We start from the raw sequence: 15611 nt of genomic DNA, 5'->3' as shown, positions 1-15611 counted from the left end.
TAAAATCACTAAAAGCCTGCCTTCCACCGGAAAAAATAGTCCCTGACCGTGAACAGCAACAGAAGTTACATTATTACGCCATTAGATGGCAGCAAAGACTGTCTTTATGAGTGTGTCACTCAGTAGCGAAGACTTTTACATTGAAAAGACTGAATTGTTGTGAACACAGAACAAGACGCAACTGACAAATGCTTTGACTAGCGCTGTCAGTCACGGGGAAACCCCTGTTAACTGTTAAAAGGACAAGATATTGTAGCGGACATTTAAACAGATTTTTTTTTTTTTATTATGAACATAGGACTGACCTGAAGGAAAATCTGAATGCAGGTCATAAACTCGCCCATCTTCTACATAATACAGTAAGCTTCAATGAACAATATCAATTGAGAACTTACAGTTTATGTTGCTAAGAGTGGTTGCTAAGGGTGTTGTGTAGTGATACACAGAACTGTTGGGTGAAGCGTTTTTATTGTGAATAAAACACAGGTATTGACCAATCAGAATCAAGGACAGGAACTAACCGTTTTATAATATAATATAATATAATATAATGTACATTTGTAATTATAATTTTTATGCTTATTGTACATTTGTAAAATTACATTGTACTGAATCTACTTTATGTTGATTAAAAAAAAAAAAACATGAATAACATTTTAATTACTGTATTTCAGTAATGGCAACATTTTTTTTTTGAGTTCATGCTAATTTTAGGGGGGAAATGTGCTTAAGAATCATGAAAATAGTGTCGGAATGCAATGAACCCTATTTTAATTTTGTTTTTAATTGTGATTTTGCTGTTAAATATAATGTGAACATAAAATTCACATAGAAATAAATTCTTTTTTTTTTTCTTTTTTTGCAACATGTGGTGTTAAAACAACTGTTTATTTTGGGTATTTGCCTCTAACTAAATATTTTGAAGAAATTAACAGTTGCACAGTCATTACAGTGATCACCAGCTACTTATCTTGACACACAGCGTTTTGAACTTCCATAAAAACGCTGATCTGTTCCTAACCCGACATTAGCGTCATTAGCAGGTTGTTGCCATAAAGACAGAAGGTTGTTTTGTTTGTGGCGCTCGTGAAACATCACAACACCTGTCGACAATTCCGTCATACAACACAACACATCTCACACAAAAATAATTCAAAAACAGTGCCAGAAGAATATGTTGGTTACTTTTCCATATTCTTTTCCTTTGACACAATATTTTTTGAGTACAAAGTGAGCTTTCATGAGTCTCAGTGATGGAGCTTCTTAATAGGCCTGCTTGGAATGCTCTGCTCAAGCTTCGTCTAAATGAGCAACAATTACAGGCCAATTTAGAAGTCAATGATTTATTTAGGAGTCTGTTATGTTACTCTTTATATACTCGTTAATTAAAAATCTGTTTGAATTTTTCAATTCTCCAAAGGTCGCAGACAATCATGCTTCCAGACATCACCAGTTCTCTTTGAAAATGAATGATGTCTGGCAATTTTAAAGAGCCACACACTCTTATTTTCACCTTGCTGTTCTTGAGTGCTATTATCAATTGATAAATGGCATTCATACAACGTAACATGTTTCCCTAAGGTTGTATGTGCGTATTGGCACATTCCTGAAGCGTGATAGTGATCGGCTCATTCATTACTGTGCTCACTAACAGCAGGGAAACTTCAATGCCTCATGACACTTTTATGGTAATGTTGCGTTCATATTTAATGAACATTTTCCCTCCGACCTTCGATCAGAAATCTGAATAATTCAAAAATACAAGAAAGAAAGGAAAGTTTTATGAAATGGAGAAACTGAATGGCCTCCAGTTGCTGGTGTTTTGCATGTGGTAATAATGGAAGTGTCTCTAAATATAAATGATAGCCATTATGAAATAGTTTTAAATTCCTTATTTTCCCTCTAAAGAATGAATATGTAGAAAAAATAGAAAAAATATGTATACATAATCCATATAAAGAAACATTAACTTTAATAGTCTAACTACTTTGAATGAACATTAAAATATAAGACTATTTCATAAACTATCATAGTTATATATTTATAATGAGCAACAATTACAGACTGTATGTTCATCAATTACAGGTGTTTAACCGGTGTCACTTTCTAGAGGTCAGTGTGACCAAATGAAATGTGATTTTTGCCGTCCACTGGCCATCATTCACTTCCTCTTTAATGTGACGTGACAGGTGAAGTCATTGCAGTAATTTATGTGCTACAGTGTCTTTAAGCGCATAAGCTTAATGAGAAACACAACATAATTAATGCACATACGATGTGATTAAGCTCTTGACTGCATCCTTCATGTCTTGTGTGCACATCAATCCTGAGAATATACATTGAATATTTCCATGTAATCAGTGAAAGAATGACAGCCAATGAGTGTTTCAAGTGCCTTGGCATCATTATAGACTGATTAATTGTTTATTTTAATACAATTATTGCTCATTAGACCACAGTTTAATGCTTTATTCTGTTTAGTTGGTACAATGGTTTTGATTTATTTTCTATAACTGCACAGCTGTGAAGTAGTTCCAGGTCTGTTGAGCTGGTTTCTAAACAAGATAACATAATCAATGTTGTAGGAAAGTCATTTACACATACTTTAGACATAGCATTTTGAAAATATTTTGAGCTAAAGAGCATTATTGACTCCAGGCTGTTGAATTATTGAAAATTAATATATGAGGTAAGGTGTAAAAGCCACTGCAAACCTTAAGGTTTGCCTTAATTTTAAATAATTCAACAGTCTAGAGTTAATTGCTCCTGACTCCAGTAAATCTGTAAGACTGACAGAAATGGTAGTGTCAGTCAAATAAAGCATTTCTGAGCTTTCATTTTTTAATATTTTAGTCATTTTTAAATAAAATTGAGCAAAAATGTTTCAATGCCTTCCATTACCATGTATAATATATACGTTTGACTTCATATTGTAGACCATTGATCCCTAAACTTCAAATATTAAAGGCAGTTTGCAAAATCTCCGTCCTTCTCTAATGTATTAACAGGCTGTTCAAAGGAATAAGAACATAGTTCCTGATCTTAATTATATACAAATAAATTCACCTTTGCTTGACACTATAGACACATTTGCTGCTTTTTTTTCTCATGGAGAAGTTGAAATAGTTTTTAATTCTTCACATCCTCAATTGTCTCCTGCTAATGTTAATGCAAATCAGTTTTTCTGGAAATGTTAAAAACCTCCTAGGGTAACAGTGGGTGTCTGTGAGTAACTGTGATTAATGTCCCAATTAAATGTGTGTTGGGTGAATCTGTCCTCTAGAATTTAATGAGTCCGTTTTCAAGTCTGATCACTTCCTTTTTCACCTGACCTCCGATTCAGAGTGCTTATGTGCATGAAATTATGAGAAACTGAAGGAGGTATGTTAGTTTCAAACACGAAAGGGCATTAACCTTTAAAGGGAACCTATTATGCCCCTTTTTACAAGATGTAATATAAGTCTCAGGTGTCCCCAGAATATGTCTGTGAATATTCAGCTCAAAATACCCCACAGATTATTTATTATACCATGTTGTAAATGCCCTTTTTTGAGTGTAAGGAAAAACATGCCATTTTCATGCATGTGTCTTTAAATGCAAATGAACTGCTGCTCCCCACCCCGCGTTCCAGAAGAGGGCGGAGCCTGTACCGCTCATGCCTCAGATACTCTGCCAAAAACTAACAAAACATCTGTTTGGTTTTGATTATCATCTCTATTGAGACCACGCTCACGTGACATTGCAGTTCTTCATCATCATGAAAGTTAATGATCTGCATGCGTTTTGAAGCCATAGCAGTTTAAACTTCTGATATATGGTTTTCTGTGTGCACATATCCGAAGCACACGCACAGAAAGCTGCCTGTCAGACGGTGTGTCGCCTGAGTATTAAGTAAGCAATAAGGTATGAGAGGCTGTGCTGTATCGTGAATAAGTCACGGCTGAAGGGCGTTGTTAGGCACGTCGCGAAGCAGCGATACAGCACGATACAGCACTAGCCTCGAGTACCTTATTGCTTTTATAAAACGGTTACCACACAATACAAATATTAAAGCCAAAAAATATAGAGGCAGAAGTTACATTATTACGCCATTAGATGGCGGCAAAGACTGTCTTTATGAGTGTGTCAGTCAGTAGCGAAGACTTTTATATTGAAAAGACTGAATTGTAGTGAACACGGAACAAGACGCAACTGACAAATGCTTTGACTATTGCTGTCAGTCACGGGAAAACCCCTTAACTCTTAAAAGGACAAGATATTGCAGCGGACATTTAAACATATTTTTTATTATGAACATAGGACTGACCTGAAGGAAAATGCTAGATCTGAATTCAGGTAATAAACTCGCTCACTCGATTTCTTTCTCACAATACTCTTCTACATAATAAAGTTAGCTTCAATGAACAATATCAATTGAGAACAAATGGTTTACATTGCCAAGAGTGGTTGCTAAGGGTGTTGTGTAGTGATATACAGACCTGTTGGGTGAAGCAGCCATAACTGTGGTTTATCGTAAATAAAACACAGGTATTGACCAATCAGAATCAGAAACTAACCGTTTTATAAACTAAGATATCTTTCGTGTCTTATTGCACTTAAACTGTCAAATACACACAAGGTTATGTCAAAAACACACAAAGTTCACATAAACACAGAAAGTTATGTATGTAAACGTAAACATCAGGGAAAGAAATCGCAGGTGTATATTAGATGTGTATTAAAGTGACAGCAGCGTAATATACAGTAGGCTACCTACTGCTATATGCTGTTAATATCAATCAAACAACAAAAGTAAAACAGAAAATCACTCACTGCTCTTGATTAAATAACTTTAATAAGAATACATTTCTTACTTGAATTATAGGCTGGTTGTTTACACACACTGGGGACACACATCTGTGTTCAAACACCTTATAAAAGTGAATTTTGCATAATAGGTCCCCTTTAAGCGCCACTCCTTGGACATTTAATTTCCAAATTGCTGAGATGCGCAATAAAACACTGTCAGATTGACTTTCATATGTTTTGGATAAAACTGAACATGCTTTTTTTTAGCGCCACTCACTGGACAGTTCTCCTTGAAAGTGTTGCGAAATGTACAAGAAGCATTGTAATGTCATTTTGCACAGGCACGTTTTTCCAATGACCCTGGGTTGAAAATAGACCCTCAAACACAACTGATTTTGAATGCTCTTTCCATGTGGCATGCAATTTAGCACTGCTCATGTGAAGTGCACTCAAACATGACTGACAATTGATTCCAATTGAGTTTGGCATTAGCTGTTTTGCTGTCGCTAAGCTAAACACTAATAAACATAAAACTACATAGCACACAAAAATTATATACTATGAACCTGAAAAAGATGCTAGCGACAATACTGGGCTGTTCGAAAACATTGATATGTGGTTCCTTGGGTGTTCTAGGCGGTTAATGTAATAGTGACACTATGCTTGCTAGCAAATGTTTTTTAGATTCAAAGACTCGTGGAAAGTCATCTTTCTTGTGTTTTTGGTCTAAGGATATTGGCCACCTCTCTGTTTTTCTGCTCTCATGGGAGCGTTGTAGGCGTTTCTGAAAAGACCAACGGGAAAAAGGAGAAGACATTTGAAGTTTTTAGAATAGATCTTATGTTTTATGGATTTATGCAAATTGAACACGACTGTAGCCGTACAGGAGAAGCTGTTTTTTTGTTTCTTACAGCACATTATGACTCCCCACGCAGAGCACAATGCCTGGCAGTTATTCTAAACGTATAATGATGAACAAAATGAACTGTTTGTAATCAAATGTTAACGATGTGTCTACCATGCTTAAAATGTGCTGCTAGTGTCTTATCGTCTTCCTCTCTTTCTTCTCTCTAGAGCGGGGTATTTGCCCCAAAACGTCCCCCTGCAGATGATCTCATATTTGACTCAGGAGACTGAGTTTCTGCCCTGGCACGCTGCTAGTCGAGCTCTTTACCAGCTGGACAAACTCCTGGACCGCACTGAAGACCACAGCCTGTTCAGCGTAAGTCTGATCTCACATCAGTTTGTTGTCTGTTATATTTTAACCTTGACTAGTGCAATAAGAAAGACACAGATGATATCTAGCAGCACGTCTCAGATGACTCGACAGATCGAACTTAAGACTTCCTCTGATCATCATCCAAAACAACAGTTCACAATGTTCCCAGACACATTGTCTGTTTTAGAAACTCATACATATGAAAAACAGTGAGATCTCCAGCATTGGTTGTGATTTATTGGCTATGTTCAGAATAGCATACTACCATACTACTCATGCAATTTCTGCAGTAAACAGTATGCATGTTGTGATGAGTATGCAATTTTTCTACATGTGTGGATTTTCCATATAGCTACTACAAGTATATAATGAGGGCACACTGTGCACACTGTATGCAGAAAATATCTGCTGTCATTTTTATCTGATTTTAATAGATACATTGTTTGATCAGACTGAGAAATATTAATTGTTACAAAATAAGCACTATAACTATAACACTATAACATTTTTCTGTTTTTGTAAATAGTATGCAGTATGCAGTGTTTACTGTTCAGTGTGCAGTATGGTAGTATTTCATTCTGAACACAGCCTAACATGACAGTGTCAGACAGTCTCTCTGTTTCTCCTGCTTCTGTTTTACCTGTCCACCTGCTTTAATATTCATTTATCACTTAGTTATTCAGAATAGCACTCACACGCCTACCCACAATCCCTCAGTGCGCATGAGTCATTTCTGCCCCTCCTCTGTAATGGACGACCCTTTAGTGTCAGCAGTGAGTGTGTGATGAATTTAATAGCATCTTCTCTCTGTAACTCTCCTTTATTGTGTTTACTGTGAGACAGAGCAGATGTTTAGCATGTAATGCAAGACAGGAAACAGCTGGAGCAAATTAGTCAGGTGCTTTCAAATCATGTGACCAGGTGTCTGAACCGTCAATCCAAACTTGTGTGTGTGTGTGTGTGTGTGTGTGTGTGTGTGTGTGTGTGTGCTGCATAACTAATTGTCAAACTGAGGTTACTCTATTGGCAAAACAATAACACATCACTCAGCTTTTGTAGTAAAAGCTCGACAAACACACCTGATCAGCTGCATGGTCCACCGCAATATGGAAAACAATGTCCTCTACTGCTGTACCAGTGTTTATGTGCTTTTATCCGTGTAAGTGCGTGTTAAGAATTGAATCACGCATAGCAGGGTCTAATTGTGATCATTCACTCGCCTCAGTAAGAGGGCATGAAGGAGAGCAGTCATGCTAAATTAGCCATGACATTACCTGCTGCGACATTTCTCTCAACCGTATGGCAAGTTAAAAAACACACACACACACAAACTCACTCCCTCTCTGTCTTATACTGTATATAATACAAAACAACATAAAACTTAAAATATTAAGTTTTAAGCAACGTTATGTCTCATTCTCTTTTAACAAGGACTCACAGCTTCTGTTAGTCAAATCTTGTATAATTATTTGGCCAGACAGTTACATACTGTGTGTGTGTATATATATATATATATATATATATATATATGTATAAAAGCTGAAAGCTAATTCATAAAATCTTAATCATTTCTGAATGACCCATTTTTGCTGCTTAGTTTTCATAAATGGTCTGGATGTATTCGGGAGTAAGCTTTGCATATTTACAAAGTATACACACATTAATGTAAGTTATATAAATGTAAATCCTCCAACATGGCAACCATACTGACTAATTTTCGGCCTTTTGTTTTGTTTTGTACTTTTGTTTGCTTTTGCATTTGTTTTGTGTTGTATTTCTTATTTTATTTTGCTTTACTTTTTTTGTTTTGTTTTGTTTTGTTTTGTTTTTGTTTTGTTTGTTGTTTTTTTTTTTTTTTTTTTTTTTTTTGTTTTGTTCATCAGGACTATGTTCTAAGACAGGTGGAACCAAAGTATCACAAGTTGGGCTGGCCAACCACTTCCCCTGACGGCTCCTTCATGCAGGCGGCTTATCAGGCCGAGTGAGTCTTGAATTTCATCTTTCCTGAATTATATATTACAGTTACAAACTTATATGTAGTCTAAGTAAGAACACCAAATTGAAAAGTGTAAGCCAGACATTTTCCACCTCAGAGATGGGAATGACCTCAGTAGACATGTATTTAATTTTTCATTTTCCCCTTCCTCCATCTTTATCTTCCTGCTGCTGTACTTCCCTACTGGTATCCTTCCCTCTTTCCTCCTCAGAGAGCTGCAGAGAGAGGTGATCATGCTGGCCTGCAGTTTTGGAAGCAAACACTGTCACCGCCAAGCTGTGTCTCTCATTTCAGACTGGATTTCCAGCAACAAGAACAGGTGAGCAAATTTACAACCATAACAGCTTTTATTCAAGTCCAGTGTTTCTCCTCTCTTGACACAAAACCAAACAAATAGCAAAACACCATAATGAAGTTTGAGGTTTTAATTAATTGCTGTTTTGAGGTAGCTCTTTTTCGTGAACTCTTTGGTCTAAATAATGGATTAAATCAGACAACTCAGATTCACTGAATCGACCCAAAATACTAACAGTTAACAACTGACTTAGTCCTTAACAACTCACTTAACTAAATCAGATTGAAATGCTACTAACAGAAAGTTTATATATGTGATGTGTAGTTAAAATTGCACATTCAAAAGATTTTTGTTTTAAAAATACCATTTAAATGTAAAATACTTATAAATATCTTGCAAAAATATATATTTAGCATGTTGTTTGGCCTTTTTTGTGATTCGGTGCATTGCTGCATAAACACAGTCCTGTAGGAAACTTGATGTGGCCTCAATTTAGCATTTGCTTTTCAACCTAAGAAAAAAAATCTAAATACATCGATCAGTGAGAAACCATACTACAACAGTGACAGCCACAGTTGTCCTTTTTGATTTGTTCAAACACACATTACATTTCTACAATAATATCGAGGCACAGCACTAAATGGAGTGTGGCGTGATGGTGTGTAGTGTGTGTGGACGCTTTGAGGTCTGATCAATATGTCCTGCTCATCAACCCTGCCAACATTCATACAGTAGAAGCTTTATTCCAAGTGTCCATGGAAATACACATTAGAATTTGTTTTCCCTGCTGCCCACAGCAATGTTCACATGCATGTATGTAGTACCATACTGTCAAACACACCAAGCCGCTGGCAGGCACTAATGACCATAATGGAGAATAAACAAGATTGTGGGTGTGTGTCTGAAAAAATGGTCTTACTCTTCTCAAGATATTGTGTTTGCCCAGTTTTTAGGAAAATATTTTTTGTCCTTGTGCCAAACAGTTGGCCGTATGCCTACAAACACATGAAAGACCACACACACACAGTTCATTACACATTGGCAACCCTAAATACATTAGATATTTGCTTGCTGGCTTCAAATTGTGCCCTAAAATTCACAGATAGACCTTAAAAACACACACAGATGCTTTATTACACATATATAGTGTCACATATTGACCTTTGCTTCACATAATGTGCTTTTATTGACTTGTTGAGCTTCTCCGATAGCAGCAGGTTGCTCTGTTTAAAGCTTAAACAGTAAACAGTATAGTCAATATTCTCGCTTTCAACAAGGGCGTAGTTTGCAAGATAATGTATTCTTTTCTTTTCATCAGTCTTTTTTGTTTTTGTGGCTTACCCATCAACCTCCCCCTTCCCCCAACCAGAAACTACACCCCTGTGTGAAATACACACACAGTTGGATTCAGCCAATGTTTGACCTGCTCAGTCAAAGATTTCCCACTCTTTTGCCCTGAAACGGCTCAATTGCTCTGGCAGTGGCTCTGTAATTATTACCCCGTGGAGTCCAGTGTGAGGTTTCTGAACATGTCCGAACAGACAGGAAGTCTCTGTACTGAACACAATCCCTCCTGCTAGACGTATCATCATGTGTTAGTTTAATTTGCTGACAGACAGTTAGAGCTCATGAAAGTACACCTAAAATGCTTTAGTTTCTCATCAGCTAGAGTTGCTTTTCTTCTCGGCTGTTTCATGTTATTAGCTTTAGCATTCTTTTGATACTTTTTATTTGAAAAAATTATATTTTTGACTACTTTTTACATTGTATTGAACGTGCCTGCACTGTTCTTAATTGGCTTTCAAATTGTGCCATTTTCCTCTGACCTGACAGCAGACGTTTGGATCTGCCAGATGTGTCCTTCATTGTCCTTTCTTTGAAAATGACCTCTAGTCCTGCTGGGATAATAAAAAGAATCTGGTCAGTTTGATATTCAGGGATGAGCAGCACATAAAAGAGGAATGTGTTTGACCTTTATGTCTTTTTATGGTTTAGGTGATGATAATGTCACAGGAATGACCCAGCAGTGTTTATGAGCTGCAAAGAAAGGCTTCAGATCACTGTACAGCCAAAGACAAACACTGACAAAACCTCCTTGTGTGCTTTATTGATTAAAAACAAGATACCACAGACTGAAAAAAAGAAAAGAAAACAGGGCTGAAATTAAAGTCGGACGCTTCAAGGGAAATTGCACCAGCTATTTTTTTTTTTCTTTGTATAGTGCATCACATAATTTTAGTCTCTATTTGAAACAATAAAAGCTCACACAAACTTTCTACATTGTTTCAAGAACACAAGTTCTACCAGAAAGATTTAGAGGGCAGGTGAACGTTTACGTGGTATTTATTCCATAAAGTGTTAACAGATGGTAGTGAGCTACAATGATTCATGTCTTGTATAGAAAAGTTATTTGGTGTAGGCCCCATCCTTAGTCCAAATCCTGGGGGATGCAGATTCAGCTGATCCTGCCTGAAGATGAAGGTGGGGCAGGGCTTACTCAAGATGGACGGACAGGGACCAACCTGGTGGTGGTGGGGAGGATGAAGGGGAACGTCAGCGTCATCAACTGTGAATGTAAAACAGAGAGTTCAGTGCTTATATACTCCAAGTGTCAAGCAGTGATTGACCAGACCTACTATTATGAATGAATGACATGCCATTGTAGACTTCCTGGTAGAACTTATGCTAAAAGCTATCATTGTCTCACAGACATATAAGTTCTAGAGTTATATAAAATCTCATAATAGCCATTTGTTATAATTGTGTTACCTGCACACAGACAAATATTACAACAAATCAAACCATTATATTCAGGTTATAATATCAGAAGTAACAACTGGATTTATGGCTTGTGTTCTCTAGCATTTTCATTCTAAAAAAAAAAAAAAAAACCTTATAAAAGTCATGAATTTTCCAGATATAATGGCAGCTAACGGAATGTCACAAATATTATTCTTTAACTGTGTTTCTGAATTCACTTAGACTCCCTGTCAGTGGCAGTCATAAACAAGACATCACCTTCACAGGTGTGGAAATTTCAGTCTATACGCTTCAATTGAATGTGACAGGATTTTATATCTTACTGGAGGTGCCGTTCTCTGTATTGCTACATTGAAAACTCCCAGAGGCTCTGACAGCTCATCCAGAATCAGCAGGTCTTTATTGCGCTTTGTTTAAGCAAATCAAAAGTTCAGTCATTGTATCGCCACAGCTCCTTCAGAAGTTTAATGTTATTTCTTCTTCCTGTACGAATATTACATGCATCGCCTCACAGCCTGAGATACTTTTCTCTCTGTGTTGCTCTACTGTAGACTGTTATTCTTTTCTAAGATTTATAACCAGATGATATCCTGGGTCCATTGAGAGCTCTTACTTATGACCTCTATATCGCTAGACTATATATATTGCACTGTGACTCATTTTGGGAGGCCTGCAGTGATGATTCGGGTCAAATTTTCCCCACTTAAATTATGACCTCAGAAAATATCATCAGATTAGATCAGCTGGTGTTATTATGAACATTTCTCGCTGTGACAGAATTCAAGTGATTCAAAGTAAGTGCAGACAGCAGAAGACCACTTGAACCAAAGTGGTCAATTTTAAATCTAAAATTGTCTTTTTATTTAAAATTATAGACAACAGAAAATTTGAGTGAAAAGAAGAAACAGCAAAAGACAGCTTAATTTAGTTCTCACATAAGCGTACAAACAAAAATACACTCGCACTGTTTTTTTATTATTCTTCTGGAGGTGAAACGTTGATTTGTGAACAACCCTGAGAAGTGAGGATTCCTCACAGTGAGGAATGCTAATCACCTGCAGCATTCAGTGTGCATATATGTTAATCCATGTATCACCATTTTTCACTATTTTCCCTAGACTTTAAAAGTTAATCTTTGTATTTATGTTAAATAAAATAGTAAATTAAAGCTGCAAGCAGCAACGAAAGGGCCCTCGCACCCGGTGGCCTTAGGAAAACAGTGAATAGTGGGTGACATGCATGTAAGTGAGTAAATATAGGAGAAATATCATCAATAGTCTTTTCAATGCTCCACACTTCCTGCTGCCAACAGGTGGCGCTGTGACTATAACTGAATATTGCCATGTAAATGTCTTTAGGCCAGGACTATTATCAAACATGTGAAGTTTGGAGCAGATCGAACAGTGTATGCCCATTAACAGTTACAACAGTTACATTAACTTCCTTTTTCATGGCAAAACATCGAATTTTGTTCAACGAAAACTCAAGATCTTCACAATTTAACGTCGCAAAGGCCTTTAGATTAGACTGACCAAATATGATGTTTATCTGATAAAATCTCTAGGAGGAGTTTGTTACAGTACGTCTGGAAATGGCAAAAACTGCAAAACTTTTGCAGAGAAAATTCAAAATATCTCACTTCCTGTTGGGTTTTCAGATTTTGCTCCTAGGGACTTTTTTGTAGGGTTTGGGCTGTTACATGTGTCTACCAAATTTCATACCTGTACGTGAAACACAGCGCAAAGGGCGCTTAATTGAAATTTTGTAGGTGGCGCTATCAAGCCATTTTGCCACACCTAATTCTGAAACCCATATCAGACATAAATTTTCACCACTTCTGACATGTGTGTAAAGTTTCATGAGTTTTCAAGCATGTTTAGGCCCTCAAAAATGCGATTCATTTCGGAGAAAAAGAATAATTGACTGAGCAATTACAATAGAGTATCTCAGGGATGACGTGTTTTTGTAGGCCAACCCGGAAGTTAGCGGCACACGGGTTCCCTCGATCGAAAGCCTATATGCGTTTTTCCCACAGACTTTTGGAAAATCTCAAAAAATAAGCTCTGTGTTTAACAAAGGGTTATGACACTTAAACGTTTTGTCTATCAAGATAATCTTTACAATTTAACATATACATTTTGAAGCCTAAATAAAGTCGTCAGATATAAAAAGCTAACAGTAGGCTATAAACAGACTACAGCACACCATGGTCGCGGATCAACGTTGCGGATTGAAGCTTCCTCAAACTTTATTTAAAAATCAACTTTATTTAAAAACATGCTTGCTGATTATGATCTACGCTGTATATGAATACTTATCCACTTTTTTCATGAGAAATGCTGTCCAAATGTCCTGTTTTTCATGATGATGTCTAAAGTCCCCGCCAAAGGAAGTAGTCCCTTTTAGCAACTTGTTAGCAACCGCTGTTTTTAAGACACAATAAAGGTTTAAAAAATCACAAGGGGGTTATAACTGGTGTGTTTTATGTCATAGATCAAAACGTGAAAATATTTAGAGGCTTTGTTAACCACATACCTTATTTCAGGCAATTTATCAAAAACCCAATTTAAAAAACCCACTGACTTTAGGGCGATGGAACCGGAAGTCCTAAAATGCTAACTCGCTTCCGGGTTTTGCCTACAAAAACATGTCATACCTGAGGTACTCTATAGGGTCCTCACACCATCGGTGCTCAGGCCCTAATTAAAGTATTTGACTCCATCAATCAAGTTGTAAATGTTAAATGTACTTAAATGCTAATGATATCATTTACTAGCTGTGAATGTTTACCTCAAAATAACAAACCATAAATGTGAATTCTGCTTGTGTCTTCACTCAGATATTTCGGTCAATCTTCTGTCCCACAGGATTCCACCTAATGTGCGGGACATTGTGTACTGCACAGGGGTGTCTCTGATGGATGAGGACGTGTGGGAATTTATCTGGATGAAGTTTCACTCCTCTACAGCCATCTCTGAGAAGAAGGTTCTTCTGGAGGCCTTGACCTGCAGTGACAACATCTTCCTGCTCAACAGGTCAATTGACACTCTTACTGACTCATTGACAATAACATGATGAGGCAAAGAAAGTCAAATAACAAGTCACTGTAGCACAACACATTGATCAATCATTCTTAGCTGAAAGGTTTAGCATCTAAAACAAATCTTCCAAATTCCATTTTATTGATAGCAAGAAGTATCTGGAAGTCTCTGGACCATTTATGGCACTCCTCTGACTATAACTCACTTGATAGTTTGTAGTCTGCTGTACCTCATGAATTAATCCGATTCAATCCCTTTCGACCACATCATGTTGCTCACACCAGCAGAGCTGCACTCACTCCTCTGACGGGGCAGTAAAAACAATGGCTGCCATTGAAGCTTTTCCCAAAAGTCTCCATGGTGCCCTAAATCCTCTCCCGATTCAATAGTAGGATGAGGACAGTGACGGATTACACCCTGTCCAGGCCAGACGTGGATCTCACAGCCCACACATTTTCTGAAGCAGTTCCCTCAGGATTCACTGCGGGTTTGACATCTCTATTTATTGAGTTGCATTTGGTCATTGTTTTATAGATGCACTGAGAGAAAGAAACTTGCCCATATAAAGAGACCCACCATGACCCCTCTCTGCTGTGAGTGTTCAGCACTCAACAGGTTCATTCCTGTGGGAATCTTCAGCATGAGTCTGTTAAGAGGGATTTGGTTTACCTCGCTAGAGGAAGAAGATAAATAGCACCACACTTAACAAGCACACATTTCTATGCACTACATCCAAACATCTTCATCTTCATGTTGAGATACCATTCATCAAATTACAGTCAGCAAGGAACCTTTTCATTTTTTGTATTGTGGTAATTACATTACATGAAGGTAAAATCAATGAGTCTTTCAAGCTCTCAGTGATCCATGACTTGGCTGTCATACACAGTACACCTAGATACAAAATCTCAAAGTCAGGCAGCTGAACCATGAATACAAAATCCTCTGCAGGAACCTCTAGCATTCTCCTACAATACAAACACTTGAAGGATACGTCCTTCTGATGGTGACTTATCAAGTAACACTCTATGTGTTTTTGTATCAACATTCCTTTCAACCAATATGACTGAAGGGTTTGGTTTAGATGTTAGATATAGACTTAGGGTTGACATTGAAGCTTGAAATAGTATAATACACCCTTCCTTCTGATTTAGTGGTAGTTATTGGCAGTGTTATAGTTGAGACCCGATCATTCAAGTCCGAGTCAAGACCAAGATCAGAAGAGGGTTGAGTCTGAGACAAGACTGATTCCACATTCTCCTGAATCCATGACAAGACCAAGACAAAGAAAATGTGGTCTTTTCATGGACTTGGGAGTATGTTGACTCTGACTCGACTCTCTTCTGGTCTTAGCCTTTACTTAGACTCCAATGAACCAGGCTCGACTATAGCACTGGTTATTGGTTAGGACTGTGTATTTGGACAGAAATCTTGTTCCAGAACACAGGAACACGTCCTACTTAGCAAAATCATGGTCATTTTCTGATCAAGTTTCAGAAAAAGTTCAGTGTT

General features: G+C 37.2%; 1 protein-coding gene across 1 annotated transcript in view; it reads left to right on the top strand.

Annotated features, from left to right (window-relative positions):
- LOC127511335 (thyrotropin-releasing hormone-degrading ectoenzyme-like) overlaps positions 1 to 15611 on the top strand; it is a 148148-nt gene that overhangs the window by 117500 nt on the left and 15037 nt on the right. Inside the window, exons 13-16 of the mRNA XM_051892107.1 lie at positions 5863 to 6010; positions 7891 to 7988; positions 8215 to 8322; positions 13926 to 14093. Coding sequence (XP_051748067.1) covers positions 5863 to 6010; positions 7891 to 7988; positions 8215 to 8322; positions 13926 to 14093 — 522 coding nt within the window. The remainder of the gene's footprint in view (positions 1 to 5862; positions 6011 to 7890; positions 7989 to 8214; positions 8323 to 13925; positions 14094 to 15611) is intronic.

This window comes from Ctenopharyngodon idella, chromosome 4 (assembly GCF_019924925.1).
Source record: "Ctenopharyngodon idella isolate HZGC_01 chromosome 4, HZGC01, whole genome shotgun sequence".
NCBI lineage: Eukaryota > Metazoa > Chordata > Actinopteri > Cypriniformes > Xenocyprididae > Ctenopharyngodon > Ctenopharyngodon idella.
This window is presented reverse-complemented; position numbering and strand designations above follow the sequence as displayed.